This window comes from Rhyacophila brunnea, unplaced genomic scaffold, assembly GCF_057557595.1.
Source record: "Rhyacophila brunnea isolate RB1 unplaced genomic scaffold, BYU_Rbru_1.0 scaffold_14, whole genome shotgun sequence".
NCBI lineage: Eukaryota > Metazoa > Arthropoda > Insecta > Trichoptera > Rhyacophilidae > Rhyacophila > Rhyacophila brunnea.
The window spans coordinates 36,390,542-36,408,698 of record NW_028232796.1 but is presented as its reverse complement, the minus strand read 5'-3'; the positions used below and the strand labels follow the sequence as shown (position 1 = coordinate 36,408,698).

The 18,157-nt window shown below is 35.9% G+C and overlaps 1 protein-coding gene across 2 annotated transcripts in view; it reads right to left on the bottom strand.

Moving 5' to 3' along the window:
* Positions 1-18,157, bottom strand: part of Sobp (Sine oculis-binding protein) — a 106,760-nt gene that overhangs the window by 26,878 nt on the left and 61,725 nt on the right. For both annotated transcript variants that reach the window (XM_085942242.1, XM_085942243.1), the window contains exon 2: positions 8,154-8,298. In XM_085942242.1, the coding sequence (XP_085798368.1) occupies positions 8,154-8,298 (145 nt within the window). The remainder of the gene's footprint in view (positions 1-8,153; positions 8,299-18,157) is intronic.

The following is an 18,157-nucleotide window of genomic DNA, read 5'->3' as shown; positions in this document are numbered from 1 at the left end:
GTTTTATTGAGGGCTGTTATTTACAGTCATATTTCTCAGAAAGTCAGGTGTGAATGTATCAGACTTGAAATGGGGATACTGTTGTACAAGGGTAGCATAATTTAACTACAATAGTCAAAATGAACATCCAAAGTTATTACAAGAAATTGTTTATTGATTATATATTTAAAATAAAGTTACCATTATTCTGTTTATTGACATACCAGTTAACTTTTTTTTGAATGAGTTGAAAAATTCTATTTTAATTCAACATAATTATCAATCAATTTACTTTTTCACTAATTCCTGTACTTATCTATGTGTAAATTACTATTTTATCGCAAAATAAATAACGTGAGTATAAAACAATGGTGAAGGGTGGAGGTAGGCTGTTAAGATTCGACTAAGACTACAATTTGCAGGTGATGCTGGTTAAAATTCAATTAAGAGCATACTTCAGTGAAACGGCAAATAATTTTCAACTATAGGTGCGACGAAATTTCGGACTGGCTGCCAATCGGAGAGCAAAAGTCGAGCTGTGAACACGTCAATTTAGTTTGTCATGGCGTCGGGGGAATTAATTCTTAAATCGTGTAAAGATGACTAAAAAACGTTACCCATTTACTTGAAAAAGAAAACATGTCAATGAATATATTATTATTATTACTAATAGAACAATAAACATAACGTTAAATGGACGGATGTTGAATTTTTATGACAAATTATGTTTTGTTCTGCACGCGTCGTTTGTACAATCTTCGCGTCGCGTAGTCACGATCGTTTTAGACCGTGCCCCAGCTGAAGTATAGCCTTAAATCATGCGAAACAAAGCCATAATAAATAGGAAATTAATTCTGGCCAATCTATAAAATAATACCTAAAATTATGCCATTCAATCATACATCATTTTGGACATTTTATAGATAGAATTATATATTTTATCTATTATGGTTCGGTTTGGGCAGGGTAATTTAAAAAAACCAACATCATGTGTAATATTATGTAAACGAAAAGAAATAAGTATGAATGAAAAAGTGTGCACTATTTTTTCGGATCGCCCATAGCACAGCAATCAAAGTTCACTAATTCCTGTACTTATCTAAATGCAAATCATTATTTTCTCGCAAAATAAGTAACATGAGGAGAAAACAGTGGTGAGAGGTGGAGTAGGCTGTTAAGATTCGACATAAATAGTGCACACTAAATTTTGTTAGTCATTCTTATATGTTTTCATTGGTGCTGATTTTTTATAAATTCAATTAAACCCTACTTAACCAAACCACAATAATACATTATTTATGCCATGTGCGATTCGACAAAAATATTGGATACTTTTTCTGTTATATTTATTTGTTTTCGTTGAATCACGAATGCACATTACAGCTGATGGTATTGGTTAGTTTTATTTTAATAATTCATTAACGGCCCCCATGCTCAGCGTACGTCAAAATGGAGCTTTTATACTATTTTCAAAGCATGATCCTGGACATTCCTTAAACGTTGTAGATAATCTATTTACATAATTTTTAAGCCTTATTATCCTTTATATTTATTTTAAACATTTGATGACTGCATAAAGTATTTTTATTACATACAATAGTGTTCTTTTAAACCTCTCGCTCTAATGTTTTAGAATATAGTCATATTTCAGTACGTCCATGTGAAGTGGTGTTAAGATTTTTTGTATTTATTAATTTTTAAAAGCATTTATAAAACCATTAGTAAAATTTATGTCGACATTATTATAGTGAAATATTTACAATAAAAAATTATATTGATAATTTCTGTGATCCCAAATTTGACAAGAATTAGGCATTTTATTATTCAAAAAATGGGCAAGATTTACACATTTAAAGATAATTTTAAAGATACTGATTATAAGCTATGTCTTTGACCATTCAAATGTGATAAACATTCTACGAATAATGTTTCTTTATAATAATTATTGACCTAAGAATAAGGTAGTATTTTTTTGAAATACGCCATTTCTATTGGCATTTCCCAGTGGCTAAGCTACGACATACGGCCGTAGCCATAAATTGACAAACGATAAATGAAGTAGGGAGTAAGATCATGTTAACGCGCGTGTTTACGTTAATTGAATTTTAAAAACTAACCAACACCATCTGTAAATTGTAGTCTTGGTTCAATGAAAACAGATACGTTTGATTGACAAAGTTTAGTGTGCACTATTTATGTCGGATCTTAACAGCCTACCCTCACCCTTCGCCACTGGTGTGATAGATAATTTTAAAATTAATTTAATAATTAATTTTGACACAAGATTTAAACGCATTCTACCTAAAAACTTCATAACTTGCCTTTGAAACATACATATTAGATTTTTCGGTACCGTTCGGTTATACGGAATACAGCGGAAAATGCATTTTGAAAATAGCTGATAAACTGGATTATTTGTTAGTTTGAGTTAGTTTAGGTTAGGTTAGGTTAGGTTTGGTTAGGTTAACCTAACAAATAATCCAGTTTATCGGCTACTTTCAAAATGCGTTTTCCGCTGTATTCCGTATAAACGAACAGTACCGATTTTTCTTTAGAAAACACATAGATCTGAGTGGAATTAAACAAGCTTGTTTATTGCTATTATTATGTTACTTATTTTCTTTATTTTTCCTCCTTATGTCATGTTGTGAACATCTTGAATTTATAATTTGTAATGTCACGCCACGTAAATAAATAATTTAGAATTTTCATTAGAGTATTCAAATTCCGTCGATAAATGGCCCACCAACATTGTAATACCTGGACTGGAATGAGGCTATAAAAAAATGTGCCATAGTATGTGGATAGATTTTCACCATAGGGCATCATTAGAAAAGGGGAAATGGAGTAAGTCGATTCTACCATCACCACGAGAGGTGCCCTGGTTTGTAGAGTCTTCTTTGACGAGGAATGAGCTTAAGTTAATACTGAGGCTAAGAACAGGGCACACCATGGGCAAAAGATTTGATGTCCTCATGGGAAGAAGCGAATCGCAGCTCTGCGATGAATGTCATGTTTTAGAGGATATTGTACATATAGAACTGCAATGCCCCAAATATGAAATTCACAGAGTACAGCTGCGAATTGCAGATATCTATGAGAATATCGACGAATTGAAGGGTGTCCTGGCGGTGGGTAAGACGGAAGAGCTAGGCAAAATTGTAAAGTTATTTAACAGAATAGGAGTGAGGACCTGATCGACGGATCCCCTCTAGAAGAGAAGAGGCGATATGACAGCGAGTCACAGTCAAAGCCTCGGTAAAATCACAAAAAAAAAAAAAACATTGTAATAGGTACCTACCTCATTTAAATCAAATACATAACACTACTCCAAGGCGACCACATCCTGAAACAGGCCCACAGGCCAGGATGTTTGGCGGCCCCCCTATCTATCACCAAGGTTAAGGGCAGTTTGATGTTCTACATTCTACACTGTCGAGTTCGCCAAATATGGTATTCCGCGGAACCCATGGTTTTAAGAGGTATAAAATTAAGGTGAAGTTGTCGGCACTCTACATCATATTATAAAGCACTGATCACAACCCCCTTTTATGGTAACCAAGTAACGTGCGACCATTCGCTATATTGGATAAATAGCCATTTGGAATCACATAAGTATTATTATAAAATAAAATTTGACACGTGAATCATTTTATTATAGCTTTTAATCATACTTGATCAAAATTACATCGCACAGCATAATATATTTCAATAAAATAGCGTCGCAGGTGAATTTTTTATCACTGTTAGCGATAGCGCTCACAGAACGCGTCGAGCGGGCGAAGTCGGCGAATGCAGTGTTTATTCATAACCATAATCACACGTCTCTTCCCGCGCATTACCCTTTACCTATGTAATATGCGGCCCAAGCAGCACAAAATAAATATTATTACAGCGCCTCTCATAACAAAGCAATAAAAATATTATAATTTCGGGGCTTGTAATTAAAATTTATGACGACATTATTCAACCAGCGATAAACTGAACACGCAATAAAATTAAACAATGATTCTCTGTTATTAAATAATTGCTTTTCGCCCGTCCATCGACAACGCCTCGAGCAGCGTAATTTTGGTAGCCGTGTTCAATGAATGGACTCCATTGTATTTTCTTTCATTCGTATCGCCGAGAAGCGGTGATTCGCGAAAAAACGATGATTCATGCGGCGTGCGCGTATAATGCGTCGTGAAATCCAGTGGGCGCTGGCGTATTTGATTACGTTGTATTTTCGTTGATTTACGCGCCACGTGTAGAAATTTTGCGCGAGCGCCGCACTCGCTGCGTCAATGGGCTTTATGCCTTATAGAGCACATTTGTAGTGTCTGTATAACTAACTTAATTGGTTGACACCCACGCCTTAAGCTCGGGACCCAGGCTAGAGTCCCGTCAGCCTCGCCCTTGTGGGGGCCATGCACTATTCACTTTGATTAACAGATAGCGCCAAAATTGCTCAACTTTTTAGTTTTGAAGTCTAATAAATTTAAATTATATTTATAGCGGAATGATTTTGAAAAGAGACCCATAGATGGAGCTGCCCAGTGACTGGACACCGCAAGCGCTTTGTAGACAGACGAGAATTTAACCCTATGTTGACTCCGTAATTGATATCTCCAGTCAGCCAGTCAGTTTAGTCTGATTAGCTCTGACTCCTTTTATCACACAGGTTCTCTATTTTGAGACTAAGGACCTTACACTATCGAGATTCGTTTCTAGTGATAAGTGTGGTATCTAGTTGTCAAATGTGATACCTACTTGAACTGAACTAATCCTTTAGCAAGTTCATCTGGTTATTTGGTCGAGCGAGTCATCTTATCTTGTTAATCTATTTTCGTGTACCGTTTTAAGTATTATCTGTTATTGTTGATTAATCTCAGTGAACTCAGAATACATACTAAAACCGGAAGTGTTTCTATTTTATAACTAAAACACACTATAACTGGCGACCAACGTGGGCCCAAGTTATAAATAAAAAAAACCATCCTACCTATATATTTTTAAACCACTGAATATACTTCGTCGGTGTTTTGTAAAAAGGGCGAATCAACCATTTTGGCGAAATCGAGATTTTAATGAAAATACAATATGTACCCCACTAGCTTTGTTGTGTAAAAACGGCGAATTTTTATCTCCACAGGAAAGTCCTTAAAAACGATAATCGACTAAAATTAAATTAATTAAAATTACGAAATAAAAAGCAAATGTGACATATTAGGCCTTTTAAAATATTATATAATAATACCTATTATAATGACAGTATTCTTTCTAAGCTTTATTATAAATTTGTTAAATATTTATAATGATCTACAGGTAAAAAACAAATAAATGTCAAAAGTTAAAAACCCTCCTCCTGTAAAGTAGCATTTTGGTTAATTCGCCCTTTTTACAAAACACCGACGACTTACAATAAAGCAAAAATTCTTCCCCTAAAATAGAATCCCGTATTTTTGGTTTCGTACGAATGGCAACACTGAAACGTACGAGCACACCTTGCGGTACGTTGTATTTATTAACTTCTAGTCCGTCACCATTCTGAGAAATTTAATAATGGGCGCAGATGCACTTTCCATAAATAAATCGAACCAATAAAAATAATCGAGCCGTTCATTTATATTTAGCAATTCACTGTGTTTATTCTGTTATGCAACATTGCAGCTATGCAGAGTCTAAGCCTAAACTAAAATTTAGTAAAAAGCCCGCCGTTATAATACTATATTATGTACTACTTACTCGTAAATGCAAAGCGATATTTTTCAGGAGACTGAGAACATTCTAATTTTCGTTTTACGCCCACGATAACCGAGCGGGTTACGCGTCGGTTCGCTGTGAGCTTTCTTATCGGAAAGCGATGACCGTATACCATACGGTCTCCAATTTTATTAGATTCAGTTCAATTTGCGTCGCTGATTTTGGCAAAATTCATGAATTCAAGAATGAAAACCTAACGTAACCGAACAATTAATAATCCAATATATCAACTGTTTTCAAAATTTGTTTGCTGCGAGCTTCCTGTAAAGTGTAAACCGACAAGAACCGTGTTTCATTTAGACATGAATTATATGTCAGTACTATACGACTCAAAGAGTTTGGACATATTATATTTTCGGTACAACATTTCACGGTGAAGTGTGATACGGCGAACTGCATACGTAAAAGTTTCTGGACACGCGTGGGTACCGGGTTTGAATCCTCGGTCTGGCAAATAGGTACACATGATATTTTGCAATCTGTATCTGGAGTCAGAGTATGGACCTAATAGGTTGAGGAAGTGGCTAATAACATCCATTTCTTGCATTACAAGCAATTAGGTGCAAGCAAATATGTATGTATGAAAAGTGTGCACTATTTTGTTAGATCGCCCATAGCATACCAAAACAATTATGTTTTGGTTAGGCAGGGCTTAAGGGGGGACATGCTCAGCGTAGGTCAAAATGGAGCTTTTGTTCTATTTTCAAAGCATGATCCTGGACATACCTTAAACGTTGTAGATAATCTATTTATATAATTTTGAAGCCTTATTATCCTTTATATTTATTTTACCGTTTAAAAAAAAAGATTTTTTTTTCGGTTAGGTACATATTCAAACACGCGCGTTAACATGATCTTACTCCCTACTTTAATTTTAGTTTTTCAATTTATGGCTACGGCTGTATGTTGTAGCTTAACCACTGGGGGATGACAAAAGAAATGGCGTATTTCAAAAAAACACTACCTTATTCTTAGGTCAATAATTATTATAAAGCAATCATTATTCATAGGATGTTTATCACACTTGAATAGTCAAAGACATAGCTTATAATTAGTATCTTTAGAATTATCTTCAAATGTGTTAATCTTGCCGATTTTTCGAATAATAAAATGCCTAATTCTTGTCAAATTTGGGATCACAGAGATTATCAATATAATTTTTTATCGTAAATATTTTACTAAAAATATCTCGTCATAAATTATACTAATGGTTTTATAAATGCGTTTAAAAATTAATAAATGTAAAAAATCTTAACACCACTGCACAGCTATGTACCGAAATATGACTATATTATAAAACATTAGAGCGAGAGGTTTAAAAGAATACTATTTTATGTAATAAAAATACTTTATGCAGTCATCAAATGTTTAAAATAAATATAAAGGCTAATAAGGCTTCAAAATTATACAAATAGATTATCTACAACGTTTAAGGTATGTCCAGGATCATGCTTTTAAAATAGAATAAAAGCTCCACTTTGACCTACGCTGAGCATGTCCCCTCTTAATAGATTTTTAAAAATTAACCAGTATCATCTGCAAATTTTATTGTAGTCTTAGTTTAATGTAACGGAGACTTGCAAGCTTTCGAGATGTGGCTGTATAGACGCATCCTCAAAATTCCTTGGACTGACCGGGTGACAAATGTTTAAGTTCTCAATCGAATGGGGAAGGACCCAGAAGTTCTGCGTAGTATCAAGACCAGGAAACTACAGTACCTCGGCTACATTATGAGAGGACAAAAGTACAGCGTTCCCCAACTTGTCATTCAAGGAAAGATCAACGGTAAGCGTAGCAAAGGACGGCGCCGCATTTCGTGGCTTAAGAACCTCCGTGATTGGCACGAGTGCAGCTCCACTGAACTGTTCCGGGTAGCAGACGACAAAGATAAGATCGCCTTGATGGTGGCCGACCTCCGCTAGGGGATGGGACAATAAGAAGAAGAAGTTTAATAAAAACAAAGACGTATGACTGACAAAATTTAGTGTGCACTATTTATGTCGGATCTTTACAGCTTACCTCCACCCTTCGCCACTGCTTTATGTATATCTTTCTACCTTTTATTTCTACCGTATGCCATGCGGACGAAGTCGTGGGTTATCGTAAGTATTCTCATATTGTAATATATTTTTTCGCACAGTAATGAATTAAGTTCCCTCGAAGGTCAAAATAATTAAACTGTGACAAATAAGATGAAAACAAATTGTTGTTGTAAAACAATAGAAGCTCGATATGCTATAAGTATTATACTTACATTGTAGAGTAATATGTATAACGCATCATTCTGTTTTATATAAAAATCTTTGTGAATTCTGATTTTATCGCATGGAGAATTAGGGGTAGGTATGTCGAAAGAGGGTGTAGGAAGACCATGGTAAGACGGACATTAAGTTTAGTTTGTTGTCCATCGACTTGGTAGAAATCCTCACCATTGTCGCCTAGTGGTGGGGTGCCCGGCGGCCGCTGAGATGTATGCGGGGAGGGAGTAGCCCTTCCAGCTTTTCCACCTCTGCCACTCCTGGCGTCATATCCATACCAGCCGAGAAGTTCGTTCATGGCAGTCTCTGCGAATTCCTGAAACAAAGAAAATGTTATAGTTAGTATGTATTTCATAAATTTCTAAAAATGCTACACCAAACGTTCCCAGCCACGCCAATTCAGGTGGGGTAATGTAATGGTAATAAGTGAAGCACCATTCAAAGGCATGCTGGGAGTGTTCCTAAAATGCCTTCCCAAGATCCTGGATGTGAATTGCATATGCTGTGTGCACAAGTTTGACTTTTATTATTACTACTTTGGTCGAGCTTAGATGAGAAGAAACCAACTCTCTCCCCGTATGATGCCACTAGTGAAGTAAAAGCTAAATTGCGTTAGCCAATCCGCACTTCCAGATGGGGGTAAAGCATTAGGATATAGAGTGCATTAGAAGGTGGGTGGTCATAGCAGTGAATAGATCGTCTGCAACTTAGTCGAAAAACCATACCATATAGTTAGATTAGTTTTTTATTCTTCATGATTCATGACGTCGGCGTCGCACTATTCTGGAAGAGGCTTGGAAACTTGCATATTACGTCATAAAACAGATTGTTATATGTTGTATTCGCAGACTAGCTGGTGTTGGTGGATTAATTCCATGGCCCCTACAAGGGGGGGCTGACAGGGCTCTAGCCTGGGGGTCCGGGCTCAGGAGGGGCCCGGCGTGGTGAGTTGACCAGATATGTGAGATAAACACACATCACAATTTTGCTTTAATAGTTAAATAAAAGTCGACTGCGGAGCTATTTTACTTATTTCAAGTTATATGGTTGTACGATAAATTTTTAAATTGTGTATCTATACTCGACAACTCCATTATTCAAATGGATGTATTAAAATACACAAAAAAAAAACTAAATATAACACTATCTAACTAACAAACACTATCTACAGATACACATTGTAGTCTTAGTTCAATGAAAACAAATACTTACGTTTGATTGACAAACTTTAGTATGCACTATTTATGTCGGATCTTAAAAGTTAATTAATATTAATTAACACCCACGATGGCCGCGCGGCTCAAGCTTCGGACTATAGCGTCGTGGGTCCCAGGTTCGAATCCTGGATCTGGCAAGTATAGATATTGTTTTTCAATTGGTGTATGTGTGAGAGTATGGACCTAATAGGTTGAGCAAGTGGTTGAAACCCATTTCTCGTAAAAACAAAATTTGTTAAGACAAACCTTCACGCTGTGGAGCCCCATATAAATCATTAGGATGGGATATGGTCGAAAAAAATATGCTTTAAAATTTATTTATTTACATAACTTTACACTACTTTACAAATGGTATTATAATATTCAAGACATTTTCGATATGACATGGAAAAAATAAATAAATATGTAGCAGTATCGATATTACAGGATAATAAGAAGAGTAAACAGGAATATCATAAAAATACATGGGAGGACACCGAATGAGCTTAGTATTTATAAAACGACCCCGACAAAAACTCGTACTCAAGCAAGTGGAATATATCAACATCCGAAGCTATTTGGTTGAATACAGTCACGTACAGGATTCGAACCTGGGACGCCATAGTTCGAAGCTTAAGCCGCGCGGCCATCGTGGGCCTTAGGAGAACCTAACAAATAAACATCATATGACTATTAATTGATGTGAAGTTGAAATCAATGGAATGGGACAACTGGACGCCATGACAATTGGACGCAGCACTGTCGTAGACACATAAATAGAACGTAGACGAGGAATTTTAATCAGTTTCTATCTACTACTTAGTAGTTGTAATTCATTTTACTCTTAACATAACGTTTTTTTTATTGCGGATTGAGAATTACCATGCCTAAGGCTTAATTTAAAAATAAACAAACTCTTTTTTCGTTGGAACTTAAACATATGCACGATTAAATCATTATTTACGTGTGCATATTTAAATTCTCACGTATATTAAATCATAATATAATATTTTAAATATAAATATTAATATTAAATATTTTTTTTAAAGTACCTATAAGTACCTAAGGTCTATTTATTTTCGAATTGCGTGGCGTCTCGGCGCCAAATCGTCCTAGACCCGAAACCCACTATATTTGTCAACACAACCGCTTCGCTCTATAGCTGTCAGTGATGGTTCGATATTTGAATCTAAACATTGTTTTATAATATTATTATCTTTGAATTAATATAACGTATGTTTTTCGACATCTTATCTTACGTTAAAACCACATAAGCACGGATCAAGGCGTCAAGTTTGAAAAGATGTCCCGGGGCGTAGGCGCTGAAAATAGGCGAACCGGGTAGAAGACAGGCGAGGAGATAGACCGATATCGGATTATCAAAGAAGACGGTATACGATTACGAGGTTTTCTCTTACATACAGAACATGACGTACAATACTTAATATCTTTACGGTATGGGGGTTGTAAAACTGTTTTCGAAATGTGCGCCTTCGAATCAAAGACGTACCTAATTGGGTTACATGTTAATTGTACGTAAAATATTTCACCGTGGCACAGTTCGCCGTGAACTTTCTTATCGGAAAGAGAAAACCGTTACTGTACGGTCTCAAATTTTATTGGATATTATATATTATATAAACATTAATCCAATTTCCATAGCTGATTTTGGCAAAATTCATGAATTTAAGAATGAAAAACTAACCTAACCTAACAAATAATTCCCCGAACAAGACGGCTTACGTAAAACATTTCACCGTGAGCTTTCTTATCGGGAAGAGATGACCGTATACTATACGCTCAATATACGCCTAATATTTATTAGATTCCATATGAACATTAATTCAATTTTCATAGCTGATTTTGACAAAATTCATGAATTCAATAATGAAAACCTAACCTAACCTAGCAAATATCATTATATCGGCTATTTTCAAAATTTGTTTGCTGCTGGCTTCTTGTAGAGTGTAAACCGACAAGAACTGTGTTTTATTTAGTCATAAATTTTATATCAGTACTATACGACCCAAAGAGGTTGGACAGTCTTTAATATACTGCCATATATTTTTGACACAGCACTTCACGGTGAAGTGTGATACGGCGAACTGCATACGTACAAGTTTCAAATTTGTACGTATACAATTATTGATCGTAGGACCAGGGCTCGAAATGGACCGGAACGCACCGGAGCGCCGTTCCGGTTCATAAAATCCCCAAAATCAGTCTCGTGGATATATTATTTTGACTGTCTGAGCTAGATATGTCATAATCTAAATCTTAAATCTTACACACTTATTTTTATAAAATTCATATACAATTAGATAACAATGTTAATATTTCCGCAAAATTATCGAGCGCTCCGGTTCGTAAAATTTTCCATTTCGGGTGCTGCGTAGGACACTTCTTCGTGAGCCGTTGTCTTTGAAACATCTGTTCGTATAGCATTTAATCAAATGACGAGTTGTTCGTTGAACATTTCACCGTGGAATATATTGTACTTACGTAATATGTTACAAAATGCGATGGTAGTTTGCTAACAGAAGTTAGCAAACTACCATCGCAGCTGGATTATCAAAATACTATTGTTTTTAATTTGTCGCTGGCTCAACCTATTAGATCCATCCTCTGGGTCCAAAATACACATTAAATCGACGGTATTATGCAACAAGGAACCAACCCTCAACATGTTAAAATATGAGTTAATGAGTTAGTGCTATAATGTGGTTCCCGTCAATTTGTTAGGAAAAAATGCCACGCGTGGAACTGAATGTTACTGCCATCTATATTTGTAAGAACCAACCAACATTAATTATTGATGGACTATTTCAATTTTTCAACAATGAACCAATTAGGTAACATTTTTTGTTAAAAAATGCATTACTTTCATCAGATAAAGCAAAAGTTAAGTAGTCAATTTTTGAACTCCCAAAATATTTGTTCATGAATACCATATTGTCAACCAACACATAAAACTTTGTAGATTTTTGTAAATTGGTTCTTTGTTGCATAATACCATCCAAATAACAGTGAATTAACCTGCCCTGCGATTCGAACCTTATCCACGACTTCATAAGCTACTACATTATCAGGTATTTGATAATAATATTACTGAATCAAATAACACTGGAACAATGACTGTCTGCAATGCTCTACGATAAAGGCGTATTTTTTGATCTCAATGCTATACGGCCATCTGTTTACGGTACAACATCTTACGATGGTGCGGAATATAATACGTACAATTCACATGTAGCCCTATATTTTAGGGTTGTATGCAGAAAATAAGATCCAGATTGAAGGAGAATTACTTCAGAACCATAAAGTCAATAGAAAACGAGTAGTGATAAGAAATTAATACAAATTTAAAATGTATGTGTTAATAATATGACGAAATTTAACATTACCGTGAATTTTGCGACGAATCTTATGAAGAAAAGAGGTATTAATTATTCTCTATGGTCCGCAAACTATTTTCACAATAGCGCCCCTTTTGTCTGTTTAAATCAGAGAGGCGTGCGGTGCCGCCCACGTCTGAATAATCTCATATTTCCACAGGAGATAAAAGCATAAAAACCCTCTCTAATTAATCAGAGTACACCTGTATTATTTATACACCTATCTGATTATAATATTTTGTTGTACGTCGTACAACTTTACTTACCATAGTCAAACCATATTGGAAAATATACAATCAATTTTAATTAATAGATTAAGGATTGTACAGTTCTAATACTGTGCGGTTCAAAATGTTATACACAATAAAAACCGACGACTTATATATGAGCCAACAGGGGTAGTTAACTTGTTGTTACTGCGATCGAATTTTTGCATAAAGATATTAACCAAAAGGATTTTAATTAAGTATAAAGGGAACCAAGCAGCATCTCATCATGCTAAGAAGAAGCGACCTTGAACCTATCTCGGCCACGTGGTGCGGATGCCAGAAGAGTACTCCTGACATGCCTATTCTTCAACCCAACTGGATTCCGACGTCGTAGAAGGCCGCTTAATTCTATTTATAGAGTGTATGTATTTGAGCTACGAGATGCAGGTAAGACCTGGAATATCGCAAGAAGACTGGCGAGAGATGTGGTCTCCGGTTACATGTAAATTGTACGTAAAACATTTCACCGTGGCACAGGTCGCCGTGAGCTTTCGAGAGATGACCGTATATAGACATGAATTTTATGTCAGTACTATACGACCCAGAGAGGTTGGACGATCTTTAATATACGGCCATATATCGTCACTGTTCTGGCAGAAGACACTAATTCGAAAAAATGACATATTGAGTTAGTTATACCAAAATGTTCCTTATTTCAAACTTTACCATCTGGAAATCTTCTTAATAAATAAACAGTCTTTATTTTAAAGTCATCCTTTTTACGATTACTTAATAAACTCACATGATAGCCCATTTCAAACATTTTAACAACTTCAAAGTCAAATTACTCAAAACCAGTATTCTCCAGTTAGTGTGTTCTGCCAGAACAGAGACGATATTTTCAATACAAAATTTCACGGTGAATTGTGATACGGCGAACTGCAGACGTACAAGTTTCCGGACACGGTAGTGTCCATATACTCCAGCTAAAAGGCGCACATGGCCGAAAGAGTATGAGAGGACGCGTGGTAACGTATCCCAATATGAAGTCATGGGTTCCGGGTTCGAATCCAGGATCTGTAATATACATATTATATTCTTTTTTGGGATGCGTCATATTTTGCGAAAAATGCGTCATATTTTCATATGCATTGGCGCATTTATATGATCTGTCGCCAGTACCTGTTATTTTATGTGTTTTATAAATAAGTATACATCGCTTGTTATATTTAAGCGTAAACAGATGGGACCGTACCGGTCTAATCGCGAATATCAGCAAATGTTTTACATACATATTATTATGTATTTGTATTACATTTGCATACAGTTTGCTATTTTCTCAGTTGCAGTTTAAAATTCAAAACAGCTAATTAATGAGAAATTTATTAATCTATTACAAAAGTAGATTTGATATTTCTTAAAATAACGATGATACAACATTATGAATATGGCCGCAATCGACCTATTGACCATGCCTGCCTTCTATAATGGTATATGGCAGGGGTAGTCAACTTGTATGTTGTGGAGATCGCATTGTTACGTAAATAAATAATTAGTATCGAGAATTTAAAAAAAACTTCGTAAATAAATACATCAATATTAAAAATACATAATACACACCGTGACATACCTAATATTATGCGGGGAGTATCTTACATTTGAAATACACAATATATATTATACTTATATAATATTCAAAAAGGATATTTAACTAATAACTAAAATATATAAATAAAGAGTAAGTAAGTATCTATATGTCTTCAATAATACATTATTTTGTTGTATTATATTGTTTTCCACAAGTTTTTACTGTGTCAGGACTTATAGATTTGACTGCTTTCGAGCATTTTATGGTAAATACCACAACATGTAGGTAAGTTAAAATAAATCATTTATTCATACAGCGTTATAACCAAAATAACTATCGACAAATAAATTAAATTTCTGCAGTTTAAAATTGTTAGTAACTGAAAATTTATTAAAACTTGACTAGGTACTTTCTAGTCACCCTGTCGATTCTGGTTACCGGACCGTCCCTAAAGACGCGCTCACAAAGAAGTCATGTTTTAATAATAGTCCGGTTTAGAATGACGCCGCTCTTTGTCACCCGACACGGAAAAGGGGGGGCGCCGGTCCGTGTTGGGGGCCGCGATTTGTCCGACGGGGCGCCCCCTTTAATATATATTATAATATCCGACGATATATTTCCATATAATATATTATGAGTATGTATACGCATACGGACTATCGGGTGTATATATTATTAATTACTAGCTGACTCGGCAAACGTTGTTCTGCCATATAAATTATTTCTAGTGAATATTTTGGTTGTTAAATAAAAAATAACGAATGTATCGTAAGTGTGTGGGGATTGGATCTATGACAGAAAGAGGAATAGAGCGCTATAGACGATGACCGCCGATAAAAACAAAAAATATCAACCATTCATTTTCTCAATTCAAAATGAGTAATGATGTTCATAATGAATGAATTACCTGTGACAGGATCTCGTTGTTTACTGTTTATGCAATATCCGTCTTGTGACTTCCAGAAAATTAGCGGATATTGGAGAGCGTCGTATGAACGGTGTGTGTCAGCGATGAACTCCAGATTATTGTTTCTTCTTCGAATCACGATTTCTCGCGTCGATGTGCGGTCGCCAACCATGATTCCAGCAATGTCGTCAACAACAGTCGCATTGAATCGACATACGTGCTCTCCAGCTGGTGTTTTATCAGGATTGATGACAATAGCGTGATTGTCACTTTGCAATTCGTGCATGTGTGCTTTGAAGAATTTCAATAATTCATTGTGCTCATTCAACAGGGCGTCCAGTTCGCCGACGATGCGCCTGGCATTAGGCAAATTGAGGCTATTGTAGCCGCAGCGTACATCCACATGATTGATGTCCTCGCCGCGCCCATGAAGTAGATTTGTAAAAATGTATGTGTTTTGTTTGGCATTGGCAGCAATGAGCCTACTTTGTGGTATACTTGGCCTTTGATTTTGAACGTAGAATGGAATTGTTGACCATTTGCCGCAGTATTGTGAACTATTTCTGTTGCTCCGGACGAAGTCATTTGGAAGCATGAATTGAATGTGCGAATGGACTTCAGGAACAGGTTTGAATCTGGAACCGTGCCGATGAGCAAGCCGTTCAATGGTTCTGGTGGTATCTCAATTTCTGGTAGTTGCACTTTTCCTGATGCGCAACACATCCCGGCTGACTCATGTTTGAATTCGAGCGCATGACAATGGGGACATTATTTGTCCATAGCACCAATCAGCACTTTCGGATGAGCGGAATATTCAATATCTGGCTCGTACTCGAATGCGAGATGAAGGAACGAAGCGGATGTTAATGTTCGATGTACTTGTTGGCGTTGTCGGTCATTTGCTCTGCGCGTGTTAACTACAAACCGGCGCGCTTGGCTCCGTTCCAATTGTCGTTGTTGATTTCGTTCAGGTCGTGCCTCTTGTGATTGAGATGCACGCAATTGCGACATGCTTACACGCACGTTTTTGTTATCTTGTTGGATTTGTTCGTCTGTTCTTTCTGCTCTACTATTTCGCATGTTTGTTGCTTTATTCGTTCGACGGCCTAAATGGCCCCCCTTGCTTCTTGCTGGCATTGTGCACTGTAATACACGCACATAAAAATAGATAAATTAAAATAAATCGTACAAAATTTTGCACGCACTGCATTGTGATATGCCGAATGAAATGTCAAAATGACGCGACGCTTCTCTTGAATTCTTCTCGGACGTAGCGCTATCTGTCATTCAACAACATAAATAATTTCGTTCTGTTTGAAATACGGTTAAATTTGTTCATACAAAAATAATAAAATCGCGATTTAAAAATGGGAGGGTAGGAGTAGGAGGGTAAAAATTTGGGGTTATAAGTATTTTTTTTTGCCAAATAATAAAAAAAATACAAAAAAAAGATTGTCAAAAAAATAAAAGAAAAATTTTCTGGATAGAGATGCCCTAATCACCTAGCGATATGAAATATACTTGTTGACCTATTCTCATACCTAACAAATATACATAAAAAAATTCATAAAAATCGGTCGAGCCATTTCGGAGGAGTTCGACCACAAACATCGTGACACGAGATTTTTATATATATAGAGATTACAAAGCTTCACACTTCTTCGTTTGGAGTGCATTCGGAGGTCTATGAAACTGCAATGTGTGTGCTGAAAATATAAAGTTGTTGTAATGCATTCAAATTTATTTATCTTTACATAACTTTGTAAATGATAAATTCAAGACGTTCACAATGACATGAGAAAAATCTCTTTACTTTGACTCCAGAGGCTAATTTATTAGGTTTGCTTTTCAGACGCGTTCTTCCTCTTGGATACCACTAAATGGCTAGATTTGTCTCTAACTTGAAGTATATGTGCTGCCCACTGAATGCCTTTAGCACTGTTGCGTCGCATATAAGGACTTATTCACAATATACCATGTCACGCACTAAGGGGAGAAGGGGTGTAAAACAAGGGATGATTTGTGTCGAAGGATAGAAAATATGCAGAAAATTTGACATTACAAAAATAAAAAAATAATACGTTGTTTTTTTGAGAATTAAATACTCCGTGGGATACTGAATTTGTTTTTTTTTACAAATGTGGGGGGGGGGCTGATAACAAAATGAGATTGTGACTATGTGTGCTGATGGGTTTAATTTTTAAAAAAATACTAAAAATCCTGCAACGTCACTTATAGACAACCCCAAATGAGCGTCCATGCATAAACTGAGAGCAGTTGTCCGTATTCGACGTATGGCGTATTCTTGACACGTGTGTAAGTTTATCCCGGATTATTCCTTACTCGAGATCGGTTACTTACTACTCTTTACCCGTTAAGTATTTCAGTTCCCATTATTACTAAGTTCCCTGGCCAGTGGCGCACTCAGGATTTAATATTGGGGGGCCCAAGGAGGAGAATATAAATAAGTCCCAAGGGCTCTTTTTCTTCTTCATATAATTATTTTCACAATACACGGCGGTATATTTTTACAGTTTCTCTTAGTTTTTTTTAATTGGAGGCATAGTGGCGGTAACCGTTGAGCGTGTCATCAGCGACTGGTGGATTGGAAGTGACTAACAGCGACCATGCTAGACATGTGCGCCTAGTATGCTAAAACATTACTCAAATTATATCGGCTGTGCTACCCGCTTGGTCTAGAGAGCTACAATATTTATGCCGAATTCCACTGAAAAAAATGTTCTTTTGATTTACACCACCACCGTCTGTAGTAGGTGTAGTCGTTTGTCTATCGTCGATTTTTGGTTTTTTTTATTGAGGTTCCAAAATATTAATTGAAAATGGACAAAACAAGTATTATTGCATTTAACTTATACACAA